At 35.1% G+C, this 25,171-nt stretch overlaps 2 protein-coding genes across 3 annotated transcripts; both read left to right on the top strand.

Annotated features, from left to right (window-relative positions):
* The first annotated feature begins 451 nt into the window (after positions 1-451).
* LOC115959273 (D-xylose-proton symporter-like 2) lies at positions 452-11,278 on the top strand. Its single transcript, XM_031077626.1, has 14 exons — positions 452-558; positions 1,143-1,243; positions 1,708-1,786; positions 2,055-2,114; positions 2,223-2,289; positions 2,383-2,507; positions 3,499-3,600; positions 4,550-4,918; positions 4,997-5,044; positions 5,149-5,211; positions 7,170-7,250; positions 7,489-7,587; positions 10,323-10,460; positions 10,983-11,278. The coding sequence occupies exons 1-14, from the start codon at positions 514-516 to the stop codon at positions 11,112-11,114; spliced, it is 1,509 nt and encodes a 502-aa protein (XP_030933486.1). The 5' UTR covers positions 452-513; the 3' UTR covers positions 11,115-11,278.
* Positions 11,279-22,283: 11,005 nt separating this feature from the next.
* LOC115959319 lies at positions 22,284-24,885 on the top strand. Of its 2 annotated transcripts, none has more exons than XM_031077672.1 (4): positions 22,284-22,494; positions 22,651-22,717; positions 24,415-24,498; positions 24,616-24,885. In XM_031077672.1, exons 1-4 carry the CDS (start codon positions 22,333-22,335, stop codon positions 24,678-24,680), a joined length of 378 nt encoding a protein of 125 aa, XP_030933532.1. In that variant the 5' UTR covers positions 22,284-22,332; the 3' UTR covers positions 24,681-24,885. The 2 variants fall into 2 exon arrangements, with proteins under 2 accessions (XP_030933532.1, XP_030933533.1); XM_031077673.1 differs by having other exon boundaries at positions 22,286-22,494; positions 24,418-24,498.
* Positions 24,886-25,171: the final 286 nt, after the last annotated feature.

Genomic DNA, 25,171 nt, shown 5'->3' with positions numbered 1-25,171 from the left:
AATTTTTAGCAAAATAAATAGTATCTAAACAAACCCGTAGTAGTATATTTTTTTTCAACAATATGTACATGGATAAGGATAACAGAGGAAAGCATTAAAATATTTTTTCTTTCTCTCCCCCTCTAAGCTTCCAATATTTGTTAGAAATTTAATTGGTCAGCATAAATCTGATGTCAAAGAATAAATAAATAAATAAATAAAATACAGTCGCAGACTTTTGTGTACTCATCAATATCACCACCTCAACAAAACTTCCTTGACTGTCTGTCTATACTCTATACTCTAACCCCCATTCTCTTCTTTCTCATTACACTTTACATTCTCCTCCCACTCACACACCTAACCATCCCAAACCATCTCTCTCAACTTTTCTATTTACCGCTCCTAAATTACTATTTACCATTCACCCTTTTTTTCTAAATTAATTTTATATTATATATATACGTATAATATAAAACTATAACATAGTAATTCGCTTAAAATTATCTCTCTCAGACAGAGCTTCATTCAAAAATGGCTTCCGATCCTCAGCAACCCACGTTATCGTCTCTCGGCAAGGTTTTCACTATTTCATGCTCCCAAAAAAAAAAAAACTGTATATATTAATTTCATTCCTTTGTGGTTAATATTATTTATGCTCTGTTTGGATGCTGAGAAAAGAAAAAAAGCAAAAGCAAAAGCGTAAAGGAAATTGGGGAACTGGAAGTTGTATGAAATATGAATTTGAACAAGTTGTTTCATTGTATAGAATTATGAGACGAGAAGTTAAAATTTCTGTTGAAATTAAATGTTAAATGTCAAAATTTTCACTTTGAGATCATTATCACAGTGGATTACTGGGATGTTTGTGTTTCTAATTTTTTTTTTTTTTAATTATAGAAAATTACACTGCTTTATTGGAAACCTAATGTTGTTTGGTTTTAGTGTTTTGAGATTATTTGTGAAAATTTCTGAAAAAAATGTTTGTACATAACATATGATATGTGTGTTTTTTTTTTGCATTGTTTGGATGCATAGAAAGTGCACAAGAAAAAAAATTAAAAGAGAGAGATAGGAGAGAGAGAATTTTGAATGCTATACTCTGTTTTGGTGTTTAAGATTTATTTTTTCAAGTAGTTGATTATGTTGTTGTTTTTATTTAGGTAGGAAAGTCTTCTGGTGAGATTGGCAGTGTAGAGGAGCCTCTTATTAATGGGGGGGTTCATGGTTCTGAAAACTATTCTGTTGTCGCTGCAATCCTACCGTGAGTATTCAAATTTCTGTTATAAATTTTACCCTTTCGACCTGATTTAACTGAAAAATTTGTGGTGCCTTATGCTATGATAATGATGTTTGGCGAATAGTTGCGACATTAGTATGTTTAGCAGTTTTCCCAGATAGGAATGTGTTATGAATTATGTTTTTTGTATCAATATATGTATATAGCTAATTAGTTACAGCTTTAAATTTACAATTTTTACTAAAAGTATGATGCTTCATATTTTTATTTGTATCTTTGTTCGGCCATTTGAGGCAAGACAAGGTTAAAAGTGAGGCGAATTTTGAAAACTTCTTATCCTGGTTAGGTGCCACCAGCTTGGTGCTGTTCATGTCCCACTAAGACCAAGGGTTCAATCTGATAATGTGATTGCTCTTAAAAATTTAAACAATAAATTTGCACCTAATTATTTGTAGCCTTACCCATAAGGAGTGTCTTGTTATTTCCAGATTTCTCTTCCCAGCTCTTGGAGGACTACTGTATGGCTATGACATTGGTGCTACATCTTGTGCCACAATATCTATAGTGGTATGCTTTAATGTAATTTTGAACTGTAGTGGCATTATATTCATCTGACTTAGCTTGTTTTCATTCTTTTAAATGAAAATTCTCATTTAAGAGCCAAAAAAGTATATTTGTATTTCCTTGCTTGAAGGACTCACTCTAAAACTGCAGCTTATATAAGATAATTTATTATTTTTTGACCCCATACTACTGTTAACAGCATGTAGTTTTCTTAAATAACTAAGTCAAGTTAATGACATTCTTTCTTAATAACTTTTGTCTTTTCTTGCAGTCAGCGACACTAAGTGGAATATCATGGTACGACTTATCTTCTGTGGAGATTGGTCTCATAGTGAGTTTACAACTGACTCTTTCTTGTTTTATGGATTGATATTTTACACTGATGGGGAAAACAAATACATGCTTTTGTTTCTAATTTCATGGATGCTACCTATTGCAGACTAGTGGCTCATTATATGGTGCATTGATTGGCTCTGTCTTGGCCTTTAATGTTGCTGATTTCCTCGGTTAGTTTTCCTGTTACATAGAGAGCTATACATTAAATATTTGTGATATTTTCCATGTCTTGATGAAGTTTAAATGGTGAATATGAACCAAAGGAAGAAGAAGGGAGTTGCTTGCAGCTGCTCTATTGTATTTTGTTGGAGCGCTTATAACAGCATTAGCACCTGACTTCCCTATTATGGTCATTGGGCGCATTGTGTATGGCATAGGAATTGGACTGGTAATAAACATCATGTGTTGTTCACTCTATACATATCTACAGATATGGACACACCCCCACACACACACACATCTATGTGGTACCATGTCCATGTTAATATAATGCACATATCTAGGCACTATTATCTCCATATTAACATGCATATGCATATACCTCTATTTTCCTTAAACAGTTTGTATAAAGTAAAATTAAACCACTAGGTAATATAACTTGGCACATATATTGAAATTATAAATCCATGATATTTATGTGAGGTATTTATCTTAAAGGTCTTCATAATTTTTTATCCCTTTTCAATTCTAAGTGCACTTGTGGTTTTCTTACTTCTGGAGAGGTTAATGTGGGAATAGATTTGCAAAGGAAAGAGCAAAAAGAAATGATGCAGGAGGCAGGAAGACAAATTTATTTTAATTTAGGAGTCAATTATGTTGTTGTTATTTTGTATTATTATTTTATATTGCTCTATTGGATTTTATTAGCTAAATAGGTTATTGGTATTTTACTTTAAGTTTTATTTAATTTCCTAGAGTCAAAGTTATTTTCATAATTTAATCCAAGTCAGTTAGGGTTAGGATCTAGTCCAAGTAGTCTATATAAGCATGCTATTCTATTTTCTATGGAGACAAGTTTAGGATGAGTATAATTTCAGTTGATATTTTTCCAATGGATAGGTGTTGATATCTAGGTTTTCTGTCCTGCTTGGTGCTGACTCCAAACAATTCTTGGTGCTGAATTTTTTTTCTTCTGTTCTTGGTGATTTTCAATCCCCTTTCAGAATATGTGCTGCATTAATTTAGGCATCAGATATCATCGGTCTACATCAGGGAAAAGCAAATATCGCCTGCTTATGATATATGACTTAACTATGCATTCTTGAAGAATATAGATGTTAAAAAAAATGTAGTTTTGTCTTTTTATTTTTATGTGAGATATGATTTTTTGTTTTTGTTTGATAAGTATGAGACATGATTTTTAGTTTCTTCACTTTTAGGCAATGCATGCAGCTCCTATGTACATTGCTGAGACAGCTCCAAGTAAGATACGTGGTCGACTAATCTCTTTGAAAGAGTTCTTTATAGTCCTTGGGATGGTTGTAAGTGCTTCAACTTTGAACTGAGGGTAATTTATTTTAGGGTATGCAGTAAGCTTCTGTTTGGTTGGGGTGAAAAGTGGGTGGATGGAAAATGGGTGAGAGAAAAGTGAAAGGAAAAGAGGATCTTTCCTCCGTTTGGTTCGCAAAAGAAAATAGAGAGGAAGAGTAGGTGTCCAGGTGTTTTTCCACCTGGGCCCACCAAAACCACATCTCCCCGAAATGGGGAGAAAACTGTGTTTACAATTTTACCCTCTCACCAGCATTCAACCACCCAGGTACCAGCCAGCCAAATTCAATCTTTCCTATCTTCTTCTACTTTTTGGGCTTGCTTTTTACTAGGTACCAGCCAGCCAAAATGTTAAAATAACATTGTTTGTCTTTTTCTCCCGCATGTGTGTTAAAATAAATTAGCCAAAATGTTGAGTTAAGAAAATGGCTGAGTAAAAAAAAAAAAAAAAAAAGTAAATGTGATGTGTTGACTTTTATAAGATGTTATCTTTATTAATTTTATTAATAATAAGTAATGTTTTTCTTATATAATAATTTTAAAATTACTTCTTATGTACTATGTAGTTGCATTATAATAGTTAATTCTTACCAAACTATTTTTTCTATCCTCTCATTTTTCTTGTCAACCAAACAAAGGAAATTTTTATTTGTTTTCCATCCTTCCACTTTTCCATTCTCTAATTTTTTATTTTTTTTTATTTTTTTATGACATAGGAGAACTTCACTCAAATAACTTTTCCATCCTCTATACCACACATGGTGGAAAACTATTTTTTTTATCCTCCCAACCAAACAGAGCCTAAATAAATTGCAGTTAGTAAGAATTGTCTTGGACTTACATTTCTCTTTTCTAGCTTCCTCAACAAAATTATCATTAGTATATTTATTTAATGTATTTGCACATAGTCTACAAATTGTAAGCACTTGCAATCTTGTGCAGGGAGGTTACGGAATTGGTAGCCTTTTAGTTGACACAGTTGCTGGTTGGCGCTACATGTATGGAGCTAGTACCCCTTTGGCAGTGATTATGGGGATTGGAATGTGGTGGCTACCAGCATCACCTAGATGGCTACTTTTACGTGCCATTCAGGGAAAAGGCAACATGGAGGAATTAAGAGAAACTGCAGTAGGTTGCTTGTACCGGCTCAGGGGTCCAGCCTTTGGTGACTCAGCTTCTGAACAAGTAGATGAGATACTGACTGAGCTTGCTTATGTTGGTGACGAAAAAGAGGCTACGTTAAGTGAAATGTTCAAAGGAAAATGCTTGAAAGCTCTTACAATTGGTGCAGGATTAGTCTTGTTTCAACAGGTATTTTTGGTTGAAGCAATAGATCAGAATTAGTAATTAACAACACTGGTTGATATGCACCATTAACTTTGATGACAGATCACCGGGCAACCAAGTGTACTATACTATGCTGGATCAATCCTTCAGGTACCTTTTTGATTTAGAACTAGGGTTCTAATTGGGTATTGACAGTAACTGTACTTCTTACTGGGTCAAATAGACTTACATCCTAAGCCAATATAGTCTGGTAGAGTGCAGGATTCTCTGCAGCATCCGATGCAACACGGGTCTCAATTTTACTAGGTTTATTGAAGGTAACATTTCCTTTTTCCTTTGAATAATTGGATTTATATTAGATTCTTAGTAGGTGTTTATCTCATTATCCATTTATCCTCAGACACCTCATAGCATTTGAAATCGATGAATGGAAATTCTTGTGTAAATCCACAAAATATTTGGGGTATGTTGGGAATTTGGGGCTAGGAAAAGTGCATTATGTAAACAAGAAATTAAAAACATCTACACAAGATACAAAATTTAGCTCAGTTCGGCCAATTCCATACCTATATCTACAGGAAACGCTAACCAAAATTCACTGTCAACAATGTGGATTACAACTTCTAAAAAAAAAAAATATGAATTACAACTGCACTCAACAAAACCTCACATTTCATATTCAGATTCTCACCAGCACAAAACCCAAATCACAATACACCCATAACAAACATTGAATACTAACTCCCAAATCTAAATTCTAGTACACCCATTGATGCTCTCATAATAATACAACAAGCGAACTCTTAACTCACATGTGGGTATCTTTTAACCTCAAAAGAACTACCAAGCTACTTTTCAAAGAAACCCATTACTTATTCTTTTAAGAGTCTTCTCATTTTAAATATATATATATATATATATATATATATATAAAACTTCAACTCCTATTCCTTGGTAGACAAGAAATGCGATAATACTTATTTGACAAGACAAGGAATATACTTTCCTTTCGCATCCAGAAAACCCAAATAGGTAACCAAGTCAAAATAGGAATTTAAGGCAATTTCCAAAAAGGTAAAATACTTCAACTTCCCCTAGTTGCTATTGAAAATACATGGATCTCCCTCATATTCCTAAGAAATACTCAGACCTGATATATATCTGGCATGCGCTTAAATGCAATATGTTAGTAATGCAGGAGAAAAAATTGTTAATTGCACCATTGAAAAAATGTGAAATGCTTAAAATACCCTTGGTTTTGTTATTATAAGATTACCATAAATCTTTTGCCCTGGACCTATGCCCTCAATGTGTTCATGTTATATTTTGACTTTTTCTGAAAATAAAGGATAATTCCTAATTTCTTGTCAAAAGTTTCATCTTAACCACGTCTCTTCTCCCACTCATGAAATTTTTTATTATATTTAATCTATGACAGCATTAATTGAATTTATGACATATTTATCTGTTTATGTACATGTATGCATGTGATAACATTTGTTTTATGCTTTTAATATTTACACTGGCATGCATGTGTAAGAATGTAGGCTTTGAATGAAACAAATTGGTCCCTGCATAAAGGGATGAATATTGTTGATTACTTCTCTGAATAATATATAAGTGTGGTGTGTATATGTCTCATCACCTGTGTACTGCAGAGTAGGTGGTTTATTTCAAAGATTTATGCAATCCCTAGTATTCATAATTTTGTGTTTGGTGTTTGCCATTGAAATTAATCATGTAAATGGTGATAGATGTTATTATACATTTTTCTTCCATCATATAAAATCTGTAAAATTTCTCCTACACTTCTCTCCTAAATAGACATCACCTGTGAGAGAGAAATTTGATAGTAGTTATATATATAGGGACAAGATCAAGTTGCACCTGGGGTAACTTTTAGTAATATTACACTACCTAATAATTTTATATTGGGTTAATATTTGGAAAATCCCACTGTTGGATTACATGTTCTTTATGTTCTTAACTTGCATGTCAATTTTCATACCAATCGAATGTTATTTTCTATTTGATCCGTAAACTCATCTTTTATGCATAATTTTAAAATATAAAAACTTGAAATTAAACATTTAATAGATAAGATAGTTATTGATCTCTGATCATCGTGAATGTGTAACTTGAACTTAGCCTGTATATATATAGGAAGTTAATGTCCGAGCAAAGAACTTGGCAACTTTTTTTTTTTTTTTTTTTTGGCAAAATCAAAGAACTTTGCAACTGTTTCATAAGAAATGTGTTGTTTTATTTTTTGTAGTTGATCATGACTGGAGTAGCTGTTCTTGTAGTTGATAAACTTGGAAGGAGACCTTTATTACTTGGAGGTGTTTCTGGGATGGTAAGTCCCACTTTTATTCATGAATGTTTGGTTGTTTGATTTTAAAATTCCAAAATCTTTACTGTATATACTAAAAAAGTGAGAGGTCAATTTACCGATATTGATCCTTGTTTGAACTTGCTTGTTCTTAAACCTACAAAGGGGATTGATTGAGGCATGGGAGTTCCAATTATCTGAAAAAATGGACTTCTGAGCTTCTTATTTGTAAGATAAATAATAAATACACTTTGTGTAACAGGTTATCTCTTTATTCCTTCTGGGGTCATATTACCTTTTCCTGGATGATGTACCTGTTGTGGCTGTAGTTGCACTGCTGTTGTATGTTGGGTGTTACCAGGTAATTAACAATTTCAATTTCATTCTTTATTGAAGTTCTTATCCCAGAATTTGTGTCTTGATATGGTGAAACATTTTTGTTCCATCATGCAGTTTTTAAATTTATTTATGTGTGGTGTTTGTTGAAGGCAGCATCTATTAGTTAATAGTAGTGGCCCTCATTATAGTTCACCAGTAGAAAGAACTGTTAGATTATTGATAGAATTTCCACATACTATTATCATAGTACAAAAAGATAGATCTTTCCTAAACTTCCATGTAAGTCATGACAACTCTTTACAGGAAACAGGATCTGCATATCAGCCTTAATTAGATCTTTACTAAACTTCCATTAAAGTCATGACATGTTAATTCATTGTTGTTTTGTTTTATTTTTTTTTTTTAATCATTATTATTTTTAAAATTTTCTTTCCTGGAAGCAGGATCTAAATATCAACTTTTGTTATCCCATTTTATGCAAATTCTTTAATGTTGTAGCTTAAAATATTAGGTAGATGATGTCAGGGCTGACTTGATAGAGTTTGAGGTTAAGGCGATAAATTTAAACATCAATTAAATAAATTTATTTAATACTAACCAAACCAAGGTTAATTCATATAGAAAATCAAATATCATGATTCAAGCATAAAATTTAACAAAAATAAATGAAAATTTATTATTATTATTATTTTTATTTTTAATACGGAGGTTTATAGGTTTAATTTATCTTGTGTAAGGCAATGCTAAGTAATATTGTAATATAATTTTCAATTTGATTTTGGTGTTGGGAGAGAGATGGAGATTGTTTGGTGTTTGGCCATGTGGGAGATTAGGTGGTTAGTGTTGACAACCTACGATGTAGTTACAAAAATTAAAATCTCTTTTTGTTAGGGGAAATTTATTGTCATTGATGATTTGATACATTTACGACTTTTTTTTTTTGTTGTCAAATAGTTTGGGGTTTCAATTGGGTGGGTTTTCATTGGTCATAGTTTGGAGGCTTGTTGGAGATAGGAAAAATAGTGCACTTTTTTTTTTTAAATTAATTATTCTCATAAAATTTTGGGCATTTTTGTAATGGGGGCCTGAGGCCTAGTCCTAAAGCCGGCCTTGGATGATGTGCTCTCCCATTTAATTCTAATAGATCTGCTGAGTTGGCTTTTCCATATAGACAAGCTATAAAATTTGTAAATTTGTAATTTTACTGTAAATGAGGAAACTTCACACACATACACTTAAATTAGGCTAGAGAATGACTTACATCTCTATTTTAAAAAAATTATGTGGAATATGAATTTTGTAATGATTATCAGTCAGACTAATTATAGTACTATAGTACGGTCAATACTTTTTAGGAGACTTAGCCACCCAAGAGTGATGGAGGACCTTTTTTCCCTTTCTGATCATCTGTCTGTTGTTATGTACTCACCTATTTCACCATATGAACTCTACTTTGTTCACAAAATTAATGGAATAAGAATTTATTTAAGAAATGGAATAAAGACTCTCTGCTATCTTGAACACTTAAATGATCCTTGAGTGGACCTGCAACCTATGAGCTGGCTGCAGGGTGTTGATGCCTTCTTCTTTCTCCTTGGCCTAGTAAATCAATGGCCTGTGCCGGGTGGAGTGAAACATATAAATGCTTATTTAGCAAAATATATGCATTACTCAAATAGACAATATTTCAAATAATTTTTGGTAAGCAAGCAATATAGACAAAATTGCAAACATTAATAATACCTCCAAGCCCAAGGTTCAAAAACATTTCTTAACTAGGAAATCCTAATTTTATAGTTAAGCGCATCAAAGAATGATCTTTAGGCCTCTAGAGTAAGATGTCTTTTCCTATGGTCTAAATTGCATTCTTCCTCCTTGTGCATTTGTGGGATTAGTCAACGTTTGCCAAGATAATAGCAAAAAGATATATTTGAACAAGGATGTGGTCTCCAACATTAAAACACAGCACCAGGATTTGTATTTATGATTTTCTACTTCAACATTTATTTCAGCACAAGGGTTATTGAAAAGTGGGTGTGACAATGAATTGGAATTAAAAGGACTAATATAATAAATAATAAAACATATATAGGGAGGAAAATTTGGATGGCTTTAAAAAATCTGGGTTTGCTTACTGTAGTCAAAAGCATATTTGAGGGTGGACTAGTGTTCACAGGCACTTGAAGCATCTTTCTCTAATATGGTAAAGCTCATCGGAAGCCTTTTGGTGAATGATTGATCCTTCCTCAAAGAGATTTTTTCCTTCAGTAAGATACAACTTAGTACCACTTCTAAAAGTAGATGAATGAGCATAAAACTTATTTATAATAGGGGTTATAGATAACTTTGGTAGAAGCCATTTATTTTTTACTCTTGTTAAAGTGCATTGTTCTAAATGGTTTCCATTGTACTTCCTAGAGATGATTCTTGCAATGTCAACGTAATAGTAGAATGTCTTAAGAAAGTACCAAAATAAAAAAGAATTTTTCTTGAGAAACTGACCACATATGTGAGGGTGAAAACACTTATTATTTGACAATGTACTGGGGATATTTTCTTCTCACATGTATGGCAAAGCAAGAATAATTTCTGTAGATTTTGTTAAACAACTTGTTCTGCCGAATTTGAATCTTGTTTTTTAGCTATCTCGTAACATTCCATTTTAATTAGCTTCTGTTCTCTTGGTTTAGACGTTTTCTTGCAAATATGTTTCATTTTGTACACATAACAATGCAATTTTTAAAATTGGTCTTGCAGTTATCCTTTGGTCCTATTGGTTGGTTGATGATTTCGGAGATTTTCCCCTTACGTCTTAGAGGGCGAGGACTCAGTATTGCAGTGCTTGTGAATTTTGGAGCAAATGCACTGGTGACATTTGCATTTTCCCCATTGAAGGTGCTGAACTCTTTCAATACTTTATTATCACAACACTATGTCCTTTGACTTTCTGGAGTAGAGATTGATGCTATAATTAGTTAGAAAATTATCAAAATCACTGGATGACACTAAACCACATGCTATAACCATGACTTGTGAGTACTTACTTGTCAGCTTGTGTTGGTGTCTATCTGCTGCATTACAGTGAGATGTGATCAAGTTTTTGATACCTTTAGCTGATTTATCCAGTAGCACCAAGAGAATCTGTTTTTATTTTCATCTTCGCCCATTCCATGCTCTGTTAGTGGGATTATCATAGAAAATGTTTTCCATAAATAATTAACTTTATAAATAGAAAAAAGGGCATGATTATCATAGAAACTGGATGTGCTACAGAAACACAAACACATGAATACATTCAAGCACGTACGTATGCATAGAAGTACTGTTTCCCATGCGTATTAGTAAATTAATTTCGTTGTATTTGCATGATCATCTGGAAGTTCTTTTTTTTTTTTTTTCTTTCACATTTAATTACAGGCTTTGCTTGGAGCTGCAATATTGTTTTATATATTCGGGGCAATTGCTGTGGCATCTCTTCTTTTCATATTCTTCGTGGTACCTGAGACAAAGGGGCTTACTCTTGAGGAAATAGAAGCCAAATGCCTTTAAGATTATTTGCCTCCATTTACTCATACTGAGTTTTAGTTTTGACTTAAGGTTGGGATATTGTTACATAATTTCAGGTAGGGAGAAACCTATGTTGTATGCAATTAAGTTGTGTCTGTAATCACACAAGTCATAAGTTGAACTGCTGTTTCTGTGGTCTCTTCTTATTAGAGTGTAGAGGCACCGTAGAATCTTCATGTCTATTATATTCTCTCTATACATGTGTTATTGATTATTTTTTCCCCCTGATCTATTAAAGAAATAGATGTAATTCCCATCCCCACCTCTGTGTGTGTGTTAAATAAACTTATTCTTGTAATTCTTTTTTGTCCAAAAGAATATATATAAAAAAAGAGGTTATGACTTAAGGTTACATGGTTAAAGTCATTGTTGCCAATCCACTTATATTAAGATTAAGATATTGAAGGGTTCCAGTTAGTTCAACTGATAAAGTCTTTAATGGTTGAATAAAAGATTTAGGGTTTAATCTCTGCCTACACCAAAAATCGATTAGTGTCTTGATCTGATGATAATAAGTTATCATCAGGAGCGGACGCCATAAATTGAAACTGGCTAACTCTATATTATTTAATCATTGATGATGTGACAAATTCTAATCACTAATTTTGTAAAGAATGGTTGTATTCTAAGAATTTAAGGATGGAATTATCTTAAAAGATTCACAATAAAAAATTAACTATTAATTAATCACATGTCTACGTTGAGTTTGAATTTCAAGATGAATATCAATTCACTTTCAACCTTGTGACTTACTTATTACTGTCAAAAAATAAAAAAGATTAAGATATTGAATAAACAAAATCTTCTAAGGGAATATTGTTTTTATTTTTTAACCTGGGTACGAATATTGTTTCTAAATCTAATAGCCATTAAGTAGGAATTTTGGACAAGAATTGTCAATCTCGGTAATTCATTAAAGTTTGCTAATAAAATCTTCTAGAAATATAATTCTAATAACCATCTTAATTTTTCAAAATGCGAAAATTTCAACTCATATTTTACTTTAGAAATGTCTTTATTTTATTTTGAAAATGGAATTGTTAATTCTCAAATGTGTTGCTTCACTAAAAAACTGCTAGTATAGCTTTAAAAAGAAAAAGAAAATGCTATAGCACGTAGGTGCGACTTTAAAAAAGAAATTACATGAAGATAATATTAATTTTTTTTAGAGCAAGAAGACAATATTAATTAAAGATATATATTTTTATTACATTTATAATTTTAAATTTATGGGTTTTTTAATTTAAAGGCATTTAAAAAAAATATCTATAAATGTTTAAATATTAATTCTACTTTACAAGATATAAACAGAATATTTATGAAATTATGTTGACACCTTTTATTTATTTTTAGAAACAACCACATACAAGAAAGAGAGAATGAGATTCTAACATAAAGACATACTAGTCACTAACCTGTGCTATGCACGGGAACTTACCTAATTGTGAAGTAGACTAAAATAATTTAATAAAATCTTAAATTGATTAAGAAACTACACCGTTACATGATTTGTTATTGTATGACTTCAATTTGTGTTACAATTTGATAAAGAAGCCAATATAAGAGAAAGATGAGTTGTATTCAAAAGAATAATCCATTGTTATAACCATTGAAAGGAATAAAAAGATTCAGTGCCTACAAATTATAGAAAAAAAAATTTATATATATATATATGTGTGTGTGTGTGTGTGTGCGCGCGCGTGCGTGTGATTACACAATAGAGAAATATAAGAAAAAGATGTGTTATCATCAAAAGAATAATTCAAATATTAAAACTTATGAAAGACCAAAAAATATTAAAGAATCATAAAATTTACTTTCTATAAATTTTTGAAACAAAACAAAATGTATATGATTACACAATAGCGAAATATTAAAAAAAAAAAATGATTACCTTCAAAAGAATAATGCATGGTATAATTATTGAAATTTGCTAAACATGTTCAAATATAATTAAAGAATAAGTTATTGAAAAAATTTAAAAAAAATATATGACTATTCAAAAGAGAAATATAAGAAAAAGAAAAAAGTACATGAACCCATGAAGCAATAAACTTTAAATTTTAACGGGTCTAAAAAAAAAGAGAAAAAAAAAAGAAAGAAAGAAAAGAGTTTGCTGCAAACCTGTTTGTTATATTAGCTTATCGCTTTATGTGAAGAGAACTACATTCACCCAAACCTGTTATAACCATCTTAGGCTTCTTAGCATCTTTGGTGATGTGTCTGTCCATGAGATGTTCTCTGTAGGTTCCTATGGTGGTATTATGACATAAAGGCAATCTCCTTGAAAGAAAAAACAAAATAACATAGGGTTTCAAAAAGAAAGGAGGCGGCTACAAATAGTTTGAGAACTATTGAGTGTTTACAATTTGGTGTTTTCTTCTTTAAAAAGAAATCGGTTTGTAAATTTTAAGAAAATAAATTTGTGGGGCCCAATAATTTATGGGCCAGGCCCACTTGCTCATGGGGAGTTCAAAAGCCCAAGCCGAAAAAGGTAATGGCCCGGAGATGCAGCCGAGGACAGTGTCGTCCTCGGCAGACCCAAAACTCCATTGAGGGGAGGGGTAAAAAAGAGATGAAGGAACAAATGTGGAAGGAGATCTAAAATATCTTGGGAGAGTTATCCTTACTACCCTTCCCAGATAAGACTCTGCACCTAACAGAGCCGTATTCTCCAGCTTTATCAACCATCCCCAACAATTCTGGAATTAGACTGATGGGACAAATATCAGTCTTGTAAAGATTGACCCTACACGTGGACGAAAGACAGCTAACGCAGGCTAGTATAAAAGAAAAAGTAGGTGAATCTGGAGGGGAGGCCTATTCCACCTTCAAAAGAAAAAGGGGACTCCATGGAGGAAAATATCAGGAGAACACCTGCACATCACAGAAAAACCCACCGTCGGGTAATCGGGATAAGACCTTAATGATCCTTGGATCAAATCCAAGGAGTCCAACCCCATAGGATGCGACACTGTAGGGCTTAAATGTTCAAACCCAACTCCTCTTTCTATATGAATTCCTTTAAAATCAAGACCGGAACATCGCCCCGTGCCCAACGGCTAGCTTTTCAAGCCCACTCTCTACAAATCATATTGTGAGGGATCTTTCATGTGCGAGCCCAACATCATTATTGGGCCGCAAAAGAATCGTGTCCTTACAATTGGCGCCGTCTGTGGGGAAGGCTTGCGCGTTGGCACGGGTGGCGGTGGAGTTGACTCTCTAGCAAGCAGAGGTTCGTGAGGTTTCCTACGTCTCCGGCAACACACAGCGGTTGCTCCGACATAAACTTCTGCTAGGGGCTATGCCTTGTGGTGCCACCGGCAAGGGCAGCTCTAGGGGCTTTTGGCCACAAACTAGCTCTCCCCGCCCTGATCTAGGGGCTTACATTCGAAGCATAAACGAAAGTAAAAAAAAAAATCTCATAAGTTTTGGACAGAACCAAGGCCTTGCATGGTCCTCGGACTCAAGCCTATGGGGAAACCAAGTACAAAAAAGAAATCTCATAAGTTTTGGACAGAACCAAGGCCTTGCATGGTCCTCGGACTCAAGCCTATGGGGAAACCAAGTACAAAAAATAAATCTCATAGGTTTTGGACAGAACCAAGGCCTTGCATGGTCCTCGGACTCAAGCCTATGGGGAAACCAAGTACAAAAAAGAAAAGGACAGAATCAAGGCCTTGCATGGTCCTCGGACCCAAGCCTATGGGGAAACCAACTATTTAAAAAAAAAAAAAAAAAACTATGGCACATAAACCTCAAAATCCATCCGAAGAGAACTCCTCGTTAACAGTTGGGTTAATCCCTTAATTGCACGGATTCCCCGGTCTACCCTCGAATCCCCAGTACCAAAGGGGTTGATGCGACACGGTGCAATATATTACCCAAAAGCACAATCAAAGTCCCTCGCTACTCGGCTACCTTCTCGGACGAATTATTTAGAGTTTATCGTTCTCGGACATTGGTCTAGTATGCATCGCGCAACACTCAGCAGTTATCCCGGTTAGTTCCAAGAGTTTAATTTATTGAGGACTACCCTTGTTATACTTGATAATATTTGTGAGTTTAAACCAGTAGGAATCTGTGTTAAGGCATTTTTCTACCCGGAATATCATTAAAGGTAAGCTTACATTTAATATTCATGCACAAAGTAGTTGTTGCAGAGAAGAAAAGTATGTATAAAGAAATAAACACATCTTTTATTAAGACAAAGAAACAGTACAATGTACAATGAAAAGCTGAAACAAACTTACATTAAAGCTAACTGCGTAAGTAAAGAAAAATACAAGAGAGTGAAGATAAAGCCGAGGAGGTAGCACAGAGGAGAGGTTGGCTACTGCTTCGAGACCTTATTCCTCCTCAATGCTTTTGCACGCCCATAACTCAGGCAGCAAAAGAACCCAACTTGAGCCTCACACCGCTGAAGGAAAGGTGCGGGGAGCCGGAAGCTGAGGAGCCTTCACCAAAAATTTGCCTGCGACAAGGCAGAGGCGCTGGTGGCGGAGAATCTTTCTTCTGACACACCAAAATTCTGGCATGAACAGAACCTGCTTCGGATTTTGACTAAAAGAGGGAGAAACATCCTTTCCCCTCTGTCGAACTGGAATATTCTCTTGAATTTATGCCTCCTTTGCCCGTACATCACTCTTTTGAGTCTCAGGAGGACACGGCGCCTCTGTGGCGGAGAGAGTTCCTTTTCCCCAACCCTCGCCTCAAACATGATATACTAAGGGAGGAAGCTGAAGGACTTGTGCGTAGGTAAAGCAATTTTCTCTCCTATTTATTTAAAAAGATAAGGTGGTAGCATTTAATTCACGCAGCGTCCCAAGGAACGCTACAGATAAAATGTCTCTGGCTCGATTTCCAACGCCGTCTGCAACCCTGAGATTAAAGGAGTCTCGTGAAGGCGCACCTCGAACACTGGGACGCCAAAAAGTACCACATGACCAAAGACTACGGGAATACCTCTTAATTTGTGGGCCCAGTAAATTCGCGGCCCAGGCTCGTTCAGCATAGGGGCCCAGGGACAGAACCAAGGCCTTGCATGGTCCTCGGACTCAAGCCTATGGGGAAACCAAGTACAAAATAAGTTTTGGACAGAACCAAGGCCTTGCATGGTCCTCGGACTCAAGCCTATGGGGAAACCAAGTACAAAATAAAAATTACAAGTTTTGGACAGAACCAAGTCCTTGCATGGTTCTCGGACTCAAGCCTATGGGAAAACCAAGTAAAAAAAAAAAGAAGAGAAAAATTACAAGTTTTGTACAGTACCAAGGCCTTGCATGGTCCTCGGACTCAAGCCTATGGGGAAACCAACTGCTCGGATAGGGAAAGTCCTCGGCTCAAATACTGTAAATTGTTAAGGCCAATAAGAGTGTTAGGATGATGGCGGGACGCTCCGCTATTCGGTAGCCTAAGGGGGCTGTTCATTTTTGCGGGTGATATGTCTTCGAATAATTACTTCCTACACCACATAGAACATCTAGTTCTAATCTCGGCTTTGTTTCGGGCAAGTATCGCTATTTACAAGTACGTATTGCTATGTCAAACAATTCTATCAAAGTTATGGTGACATCTTTTTATTAGCAAGTATTTTGGCTTTAGTTATCATTGATTCAAATGATATATTATTGTGCCGAGCAGCGCTTGCAAATTTGTAAAAACATAGAACATGCGAAGTAAAATAACAACAACTTTTATTAATATGAAAAATCATTACAACGTACAAAGTGGGGCTCAAACAAGCCTATACAAAAGGTGAGCTGCCGAAGCAACACTAACATCTGCAGTACAGATAAGTAAACAGTCAGGTGTCTTTTAAACTCGTCTTCAAAGTCTCTCCAATCTCTGCCTCAGTATTGCTCATATCGAAAGAAGAACCTTCTTTGGAAAAAGATGAAGGAGAAGGAAGAAGAATTTGAAGGAGAAGGAAGAAGAGGATGGAGGAGATGAATGAGGAAGATGGAGGACATGAGTAAAGAAGGAGGAGAAGAAGAGAGAATAGATGAAAAGAAAGAAAAAGGAGTAAAAGAGGGAGAAGTGAAAGCACCAGGAGGGATCTGGTGCTGGGAAGACTAGGAAAGGGAGGCGGAGGGGGCCACCAGTGAACGAAGAGAGGAAGAAGCAGAGACACTTAGTTCCTGCCTCGTTCCTGACTCCTAACACACTGGGGCCATATTAGGTATGCTCGTAAGAGAGCGGTTGGTTACGATGATGGGAATTCTCGACTCAGTCACGCCGGAAGTTTGACGTGATGAGCCCCTGCTTCGGATTTTGGCTGAAAGGAAGGGGGGACAAATCTTAAGTCTCCGTCATCCTTACCCTGACCGAGCCATTTCGAGTTTCGTTAGGACAGGGCGTTTCTGGGAGGGGAATGGTTTTTTCATTGCTTACTGCTATGGCGAGTGTATTTCAGGTTAAGGAATAACCGGAGAGTAAAAGTAAACTCCGGAAGGAATCTAAGGGTTTCAAATCTTGGAGGGATTAAAGGGATTCATCTGTGGGAGAAACGATTCTTGTTTCTCCTCTTTATATAGGGGACGAAGAGAAGAATACTTAATGTGTGCAGATCCCCGAGGAAATCTGCAGACAAGAATACACCCGTTTCGTCCCCCCACGCCATCAATAACCGTCAAATCTGGGAGGTCTCGTGAAGGGAAGATATTAAAGACGCGCTTCGGATAACCAAACGGCATAGGCGCATCATGAAGAAATTAAGAGGAGCATCTTGTAGACCGGTGCACTTCTTGGGCAGGTGAAGAGTCGCCAGCGTCAGTCAAAGGCTGAATTAAGTGAGTCACAATAAAGGCTTGGTATTACCAAAACCCCCCATTCCAACCAGGATGTTGGACAGCAGGGTTTTGAGGGGCTATTGTGGGGCCCAATAATTTATGGGCGAGGCCCACTTGCTCATGGGGAGTTCAAAGGCCCAAGCCGAAAAAGGTAATGGCCCGGAGATGCAGCCGAGGACAATGTCGTCCTCGGCAGACCCAAAGCTCCATTGAGGGGAGGGGTAAAAAAGAGATAAAGGAACAAATGTGGAAGGAGATCTAAAATATCTTGGGAGAGTTATCCTTACTACCCTTCCCAGATAAGACTCTGCACCTAACAGAGCCGTATTCTCCAGTTTTATCAACCATCCCTAACAATTCTGGGATTAGACTGATGGGACAAATATCAGTCTTGTAAAGATTGACCCTACACGTGGACGAAGGACAACTAACGTAGGCTAGTATAAAAGAAAAAGTAGGTGAATCTGGAGGGGAGGCCCATTCCACCTTCAAAAGAAAAAGGGGACTCCATGGGGGAAAACATCAGGAGAACACCTGCACATCACAGAAAAACCCACCGTCGGGTAATCGGGATAAGACCTTAATGATCCTCGGATCAAGTCCGAGGAGTCCAACCCCATAGGATGCAACACTGTAGGGCTTAAATGTTCAAACCCAACTCCTCTTTCTATATGAATTCCTCTAAAATCAAGACCGGAACATCGACCCGTGCCCGACGGCTAGCTTTTCAAGCCCACTCTCTACAAATCATATTGTGAGTGATCTTTCATGTGTGAGTCCAACATCATTATTGGGCCGCAAAAGAATCGTGTCCTTACAAAATTAATTCTTAAATGAAATCTTGCAAATTTAGAGATAAATTACCAACATTTGAGTTTGAGTTTAAGTTAGACTTGTTAGAAAAATAGAGTTTTACTCCTTATTAAGTTTGTTTTAAAAAAATAATTTTAAAAAATAAATATAATTTTAAAAATAATTATTTTTTATAAAATTTTATAATTTTATTTAAATATTATGCTGAAGTGGAAAATTGTAAGAGCTTCAAAAGCTCAGGTTATATATATATATATATATATATATATATATATATATATATTATAATATGAGTACAAATTATAAGTTTATCCATAAAATTATCTCTCAAGAATTATATTCTTATGAATTTAAATTTTCCAAAGTTAGTAGTTCTTGAGTTTTTATCTTTAGCTCTTTAGTTTTAGATTTCTTAATTACCGATAGCTAAGACAGTTTAACCATATTGCCACTTGGAGTGTGTTCAATGTTCATGGGTAAGAATTTAAGACGAGATTTCAAAACTAGAGAGAAAAGGAGAAATAAAGGAGGAAGAAATTGATTGAAAAATTATTATCAGAGTGCCCCACGAGGAAGGAGAAATTGATTGAATAATTATTCTATGATTACCCCACAAGAAAGGAAAAATTAATGAAAAATGATCAGGTAAATTACAAGTTTGATCCTTTATCTTTACATTGTTTTTCAATTTGGTCTTTAACATTTCAAATGTTTCAATTTAGTCCCTGAACTTTTTGATATTGTATCAAAATAGTCCCTACTATTAAGTAGTGAATGGAAAAAATTGACATGACTAACAATAAGATTAAAATATTATTTTTATGCCACATAAGATGTCATGTGTCCTTAATTTAAAAATAGGATATTTAGAATTAGTTTATATTCATATTTGAAAGTTTTCTTTTCTTTTCTTTTCTTTTCCTTTGCTTTCTTGGTAACTAAACAGCCTAAAAACCCAGAATTCAAAACCCAATTTCCATCCTTTTCCCATATTTTCCCAAGGTTTTCATAATTTCTCTGGCCATAAAAAACCTCTAGTAGAGGAACACTAAACAATAAATAAATTTCTCTAATCTTTTTTCTCTCACCTCTTCTTCCTCTCACATGGATTTGGTGATGCCAAAACTAAAGTGTATAATGGGAATGGGAAGACATGCCTAGTGGAAAGCTACAGTGGAGTACGCAGATGACATGCCTGGTTTGGCTTTCATGCAATTTAGCTCTTAGAAGAAGTGTAAGGAAAGTATTGGTGACAGTGAGGGTGTGAATTCGGGAGGGATTGCTTGGAATATGAGGGGGTGTTAAGGTCAAATGGGTCATTGTCAAAGTTCATAAAGGAGGAGATTCAGGGGGTATCGTCGCTAATGGTGTATGTGACGATGATGTTTAGTTGATTTGCTTGGCATTTGGAGGATCATGATTTGCATCATTAGGCAACTTGAATTACTTGCATATTATGGGGGCTTGGAGGACATGCCGAGAGAGTTCATGGTCATGACATGATGAGGTCAATCTCTTGGTGACTTTTTGATAAGTGGGTGTGGGTCTTGCTTAATTGGGTTTCCTCTATTTTTTCTAAGTTTATAACATGTGTTTGTGTTTGATTACCAAGAAAGCAAAGGAAAAGAAAAGAAAAGTTTTCAAATCTAAAAATAAACTAATTTTAAATTTTTTATAAATTAAGGACTTATGGCATCCTACGTGGCAACTTATATGGCATAAAAAATAATATTTTAATATCATTGTTAGTCATGTTAGTATTTTCCATCCATTACTTAACGGTATGGACTATTTTAATATGATACCAAAAGGTTAAGGATTAAATTGACACATTTGAAATGATAATGACCAAATTGAAAAACAATATAAAGGTTAGGGACAAAACTTATACTTTACCCAAAATGATTCTATGCAGGCCCCACAATTTTAGGTGATGAAAATTGTAGGGACTGGATTTGAGCACTATTCCTAAGGGATAAGTGAATCCAAGCCTAGCGAGCCCAATACAATAAATTTGTAGAGAGTGGATAGAAGAACTGGGCTTTAATGAGTGTAACAACAGTTGAAGATGATTTAAAGAATGAATAAGTAAAACAAATATGGACTTGAGCAAGTAATTCAATCCTCGGCACTAGTCCGAGGAGCTTCAACTTATTGCTTCTTGAGTGACAATGACAATCGTTACAAAGTTAGTTCAGATTGCTACAGTGTTTTCTCTGGTAAAATCTCTCATCCTTTTTTCTCAGAGCTCCTTCTTCCTTATATACTACTTTCCTCCTTCATCTCCACCATACACGTGCAGGTCAGATCTGCTGTTGTTGGTCTTTGTCACATCAACCTCCTCCCAAAGCTCTTAGGTAGTAGCTGTGAGTCTGAAAAAGCCATTGCTCAGGTATCATTTCCACATTAATGCGGTCAGAGTGTTAGTTGCAGAGCATTTAATGTGGAGGTAGCAACTTTTCTTGGAATTGCTTTACCGCCATGCTCCAGTGTGCTTACTTGCTGTACTTATCTTTTTATTTGGAGTGCTTTGGAAGATTGTCTTTGTCGGTAAATCACTTTTCTTCCACCTCGGCTTTGGCTAGCCGAGGATAGAGTTGTCCTCGGCATGGTTTCTTGGGTTGCCATGACCACCATTGTCTTCTTCATATGCGATTGTGGGCCTTGATATGGGCCTCAGGCCCAGTACAAAAGGTGGATGTATATCATTGGACTCTATGACCCCACAAAAATATATAACAAAATCTAAGAATTGATGCATTGGATTGCTTCTTATTTGATTTTTTTTTTTGGATAGTTGATTAAAGTCTGGTTGTACTAAAAGAAAAGTGAGGCAAATAAGGATTATTTTATTTTATTTTTAACTAAACATGAGCAAAAAGCTAAAAACATAACTAGAAAAGTTGAAAGAATATTTTATCCCATTGTGTTTTACACTAGAAATGTAAGCTCAATCAGTTTAGGGACAAAATTTCTCAATCGTTGAAGTGGCAAATTGTCATTATTAGGTAAAAAATTAATATCAATAATGAGGCTAGATGAGAATCGATATAAACTTGCGAACTCAATTGTTGTAAAAAAATGTTACGAAAATTTTTATGATTGTAACATTATTTATGTAACTTAGTATGTCTTTTTGTCACTACTTTATTTAACATTTCATTCAAGGCTGGGTCAAAGTATGATTGTACGTAAAAGAAAAAAAGCTAATACACTTCTACATAAACAAATAAGGTAAAAAAAAGTTAAACATAAAAGCTGGAAATTTATCTCATTGTAATTACAGTCATCGAAAAAAAACAAAGAGATAAAAAGAAGGTTAAAAATGAGTGGCCCAAACAGAGCCCAATCTAGATGCGAATATATTGGGCTAAAACTGTAGTAAATACAAACAAAGTAGCCCGACCCGAGTTCAACGTGTTCGGTAGCGTCATATTTGAGAAGAAATATGGGCTTAACTAAATGGGCGGCCAAGGCCCAATAAGGAAACAAGAGCAACCCTAGAATAATAGACACAGAATAATAAAGAGGTAGCGGCAGAGGAAGAGAGATTCTCAGATTAGGGTTTTAGGAAAAGAGGAAAAAGAAAAAGGAAAATGGCGAAATTCAATGTGATGCAGAGGAGGAGGAGAGCTCAAATAGCAGAGAGAAAGAGAGCGATTCATGGAGACCCTACCACTGGTAAGCTCAAGAACAGGCCTCAACCTCTCTCTATCTCCGGTAAACGCAAGCGCAAGCTTTTGAAGAAATGGCGCAGAGTACATCTCTCTCTCTCTCTGTAATTTTATGTTTAGACTTTGCTTTCTTTTCATTCTATTAAAAATTAATTTTTTTTTTAAAAAGCTTGTACCTTGGTGTCTTTTATTGGTTTTTAAGATTTTTTTGTTTTTTTGTTTTTTTTTTGAAAAAATCAGGAGCAGAAGGATGCTATAGAGAAGGGTCTAGTTAGCATGGAAGATGTTGAAATGGCAGCATCTCAAGGTACTTCCCAAAACCCTTTTACTGTTTGTTTTTTTTTTCCTTTGTATGATGTATTTAAAATTTTATTAGCATGTTAATTACCAACTGATAACTGATTAGTATGGACTTTTCCGATGTCAAATAATCTAAATGGCATTTAGAAATATAAATAAAAGAGCTGCAAACAATGAGAAAGCTGCATTTGGTAAGGCTGGATAAGATTCTAGTGTTGGGTAATACTTTCTTTGAGAATTAGCAGCAAACACTAAGTAGGTGTATGTGCTTAATAAAACTAGCACCTATATCATGCTTGATGGTTTGTTGCCCTTTGTAAAACATGGTTGATGGTGAATGTAGTCAGGTCAGGTGATGGTTTTGGTTCTCTGCAACAGGGTGTGGTTGGTTATGGTTTATGATATGGAATGCTGATCTTAGTTGAAAATCGCTATGTTAATGCACTTAAGGATACACGCCCGTGCCTGTGTTTTAAACTCGGTTAGAGACTTGTAAAAAAATATGGTTTCACTTGCCTAATGGTTTTTATTATTATTACTTTTTTTGGGGGGGTGGTGGTGTTGTTTAGTAGTACTTCATGAGTGAATCAAAGTATATTAGGATAGTCATTATATGCTGCATCCAGGTTGAGCAGTCCTATCCTAAGCATTGCCTTATTAAGTGGCAAATGATGGCCTTTTTATTTCATTTTTTATAGGTAAATTACACACCCAACGAGTGGGTTTGAGCCCAAGACCTCACCTTCAATCTTGCACTTGCAAGGGGAGAAGGTGCTAGTTGAGCTAGTGCTCCTTGGCAGGTGGCAAATGGTGACCTAATCGAATAATGTGGGGAGCACAATCGATTGTGCTTGAGTTGGGTCATGGGTGAATGGTGTTGGGAAATTTCATAGAATTTATTTTAGAGGTTGAATTGTTACTAGTTCATTTTTGTTTTTCTGTGCACTTTGAAATTATTGCCCATGGATGTTAATGAATTAGACGCAAATTTGGTGGATGTGAATCAACATGTGATTGAACTAGATTTAACTACTTGGTATTATTTGAGACGCCTTTTACTTTTTCTGAAATTGAAGTGCTATAGCACATATGTTTATAAATTTCTATTTTTTATTTCTAAAGTTGCATTGGTGAGTAGAGACCAAGTCCCCTTACATTTAGTTTAGAGTAATTGCTTAAGAAACACAGGAAACTTGCTTTCTTCATCTATATGCATCTTAGAAAAGTGTTACAATATGTAGGTCATTCTTATCCACATTGCATTGAATCATTGTAGAGCCTGGGCAAGGCAAGGCGCCACTAAAGCGCCTTAAAGGCTCTAAGGCGAGGCCACATTTAGAGCCCAGGCGAGTAAGGTGACTTGCTTTAAGCCTATTGTTAGATAAATTAATTTACAAAAGTTTGTTGTAAAACTTATTGTTAGATTAATTAAATTATAGTAGAAACTTGTTGTAAACCCTATTTTTAGAATAACTAATAGAGCCTAACCATGTTAATCCTATTTTGAAATCGGTTGATAGTCCTAATTTTCTTTGTGCAACACATTTAAATTTTTTTTGTTATAATATTTCAATTGACTCGGGCTAGTGCCCTTTTGTTGACTCATGACCTGGGCAATACAAGGCCTTGGCAAGGTCGCCTTTTGCCTTTGACTACCTTGCATTGAATGTTAAATTCAAGTTGTTCTAAGTTTACTTCTGGTAGCAGGCACATCGCAAGACACTGACAAAACGCCAACTGCGTTTCACATGAAGAAGAGTCTGAAGCTTAAACAACTAAAGCGTAGAGGTAGATCTTCTGATATAATGCCATATACTTGCTGCCATTCCAAGTTATTTGATTATTTATTTGATATGGACCATTTTTAGGTAAATTTTTAACTAATATCAGGTGCATATGTTTCAGGCAAGAACAAAAGAAAATCTTCTATGCCAACTACTGAAGCTTCAGTGGATGCAATGGTAGAATAAAATGATGAGAAAGCAAAGCTCAAGTAACTCAATCCTTGTACTATTTTCGAGAGGACATGCTGTAGAGATGCTTAGATTAAAATTGCTTCCTTTCAAACTCAAGATGCTTGTAACATGGTAGCTCACATTTTATTGTCTTCTGTTTATTTACTCAATAAATTTTTACAATATCTGAAGAAAAAGAAAAGTGCAAGTTGCAAAAAGACCCCTTATGGCCTTTTTGGATTGAGGGGAGAGGGAGGGAGAGATGGGAGCAAGGGAGGGTAGACTAGAGTTGGCGGAAAATTGGGCTTATTTCCGGACAACTCTACACTGCTCTTTCTCAATCCAAATGGTCCGGTCAATTTCAAACAGTCCTACATTCAATTTAAAATTGAATTTTTTTTTTACTTTACACCCTATAGTTTATTGTATGACTTTTAAAATTTAAAAAAGAAAAAAAAGAAAGAAAATTACACGATCACCTCAATATTTGAGCCTGTAATTTGATA

This window comes from Quercus lobata, chromosome 9 (assembly GCF_001633185.2).
Source record: "Quercus lobata isolate SW786 chromosome 9, ValleyOak3.0 Primary Assembly, whole genome shotgun sequence".
Classification (NCBI taxonomy): Eukaryota; Viridiplantae; Streptophyta; class Magnoliopsida; order Fagales; family Fagaceae; genus Quercus; species Quercus lobata.
Note: the sequence above shows the minus strand (reverse complement) of the source record. Positions and strands in the feature narration are given on the sequence as shown.

Excerpts from the sequence above, each read along its gene's own strand:
- LOC115959273 (XM_031077626.1), top strand. The coding sequence starts at position 514 with ATGGCTTCCGATCCTCAGCAACCCACGTTATCGTCTCTCGGCAAG. Across the intron at positions 3,601-4,549 it reads TTATAGTCCTTGGGATGGTT|GGAGGTTACGGAATTGGTAG; the intron begins GTAAGTGCTTCA and ends AATCTTGTGCAG. Across the intron at positions 7,251-7,488 it reads TTGGAGGTGTTTCTGGGATG|GTTATCTCTTTATTCCTTCT; the intron begins GTAAGTCCCACT and ends TTTGTGTAACAG.
- LOC115959319 (XM_031077672.1), top strand. The coding sequence starts at position 22,333 with ATGGCGAAATTCAATGTGATGCAGAGGAGGAGGAGAGCTCAAATAGCA. Across the intron at positions 22,495-22,650 it reads TTTTGAAGAAATGGCGCAGA|GAGCAGAAGGATGCTATAGA; the intron begins GTACATCTCTCT and ends TGAAAAAATCAG. Across the intron at positions 24,499-24,615 it reads TAAACAACTAAAGCGTAGAG|GCAAGAACAAAAGAAAATCT; the intron begins GTAGATCTTCTG and ends CATATGTTTCAG.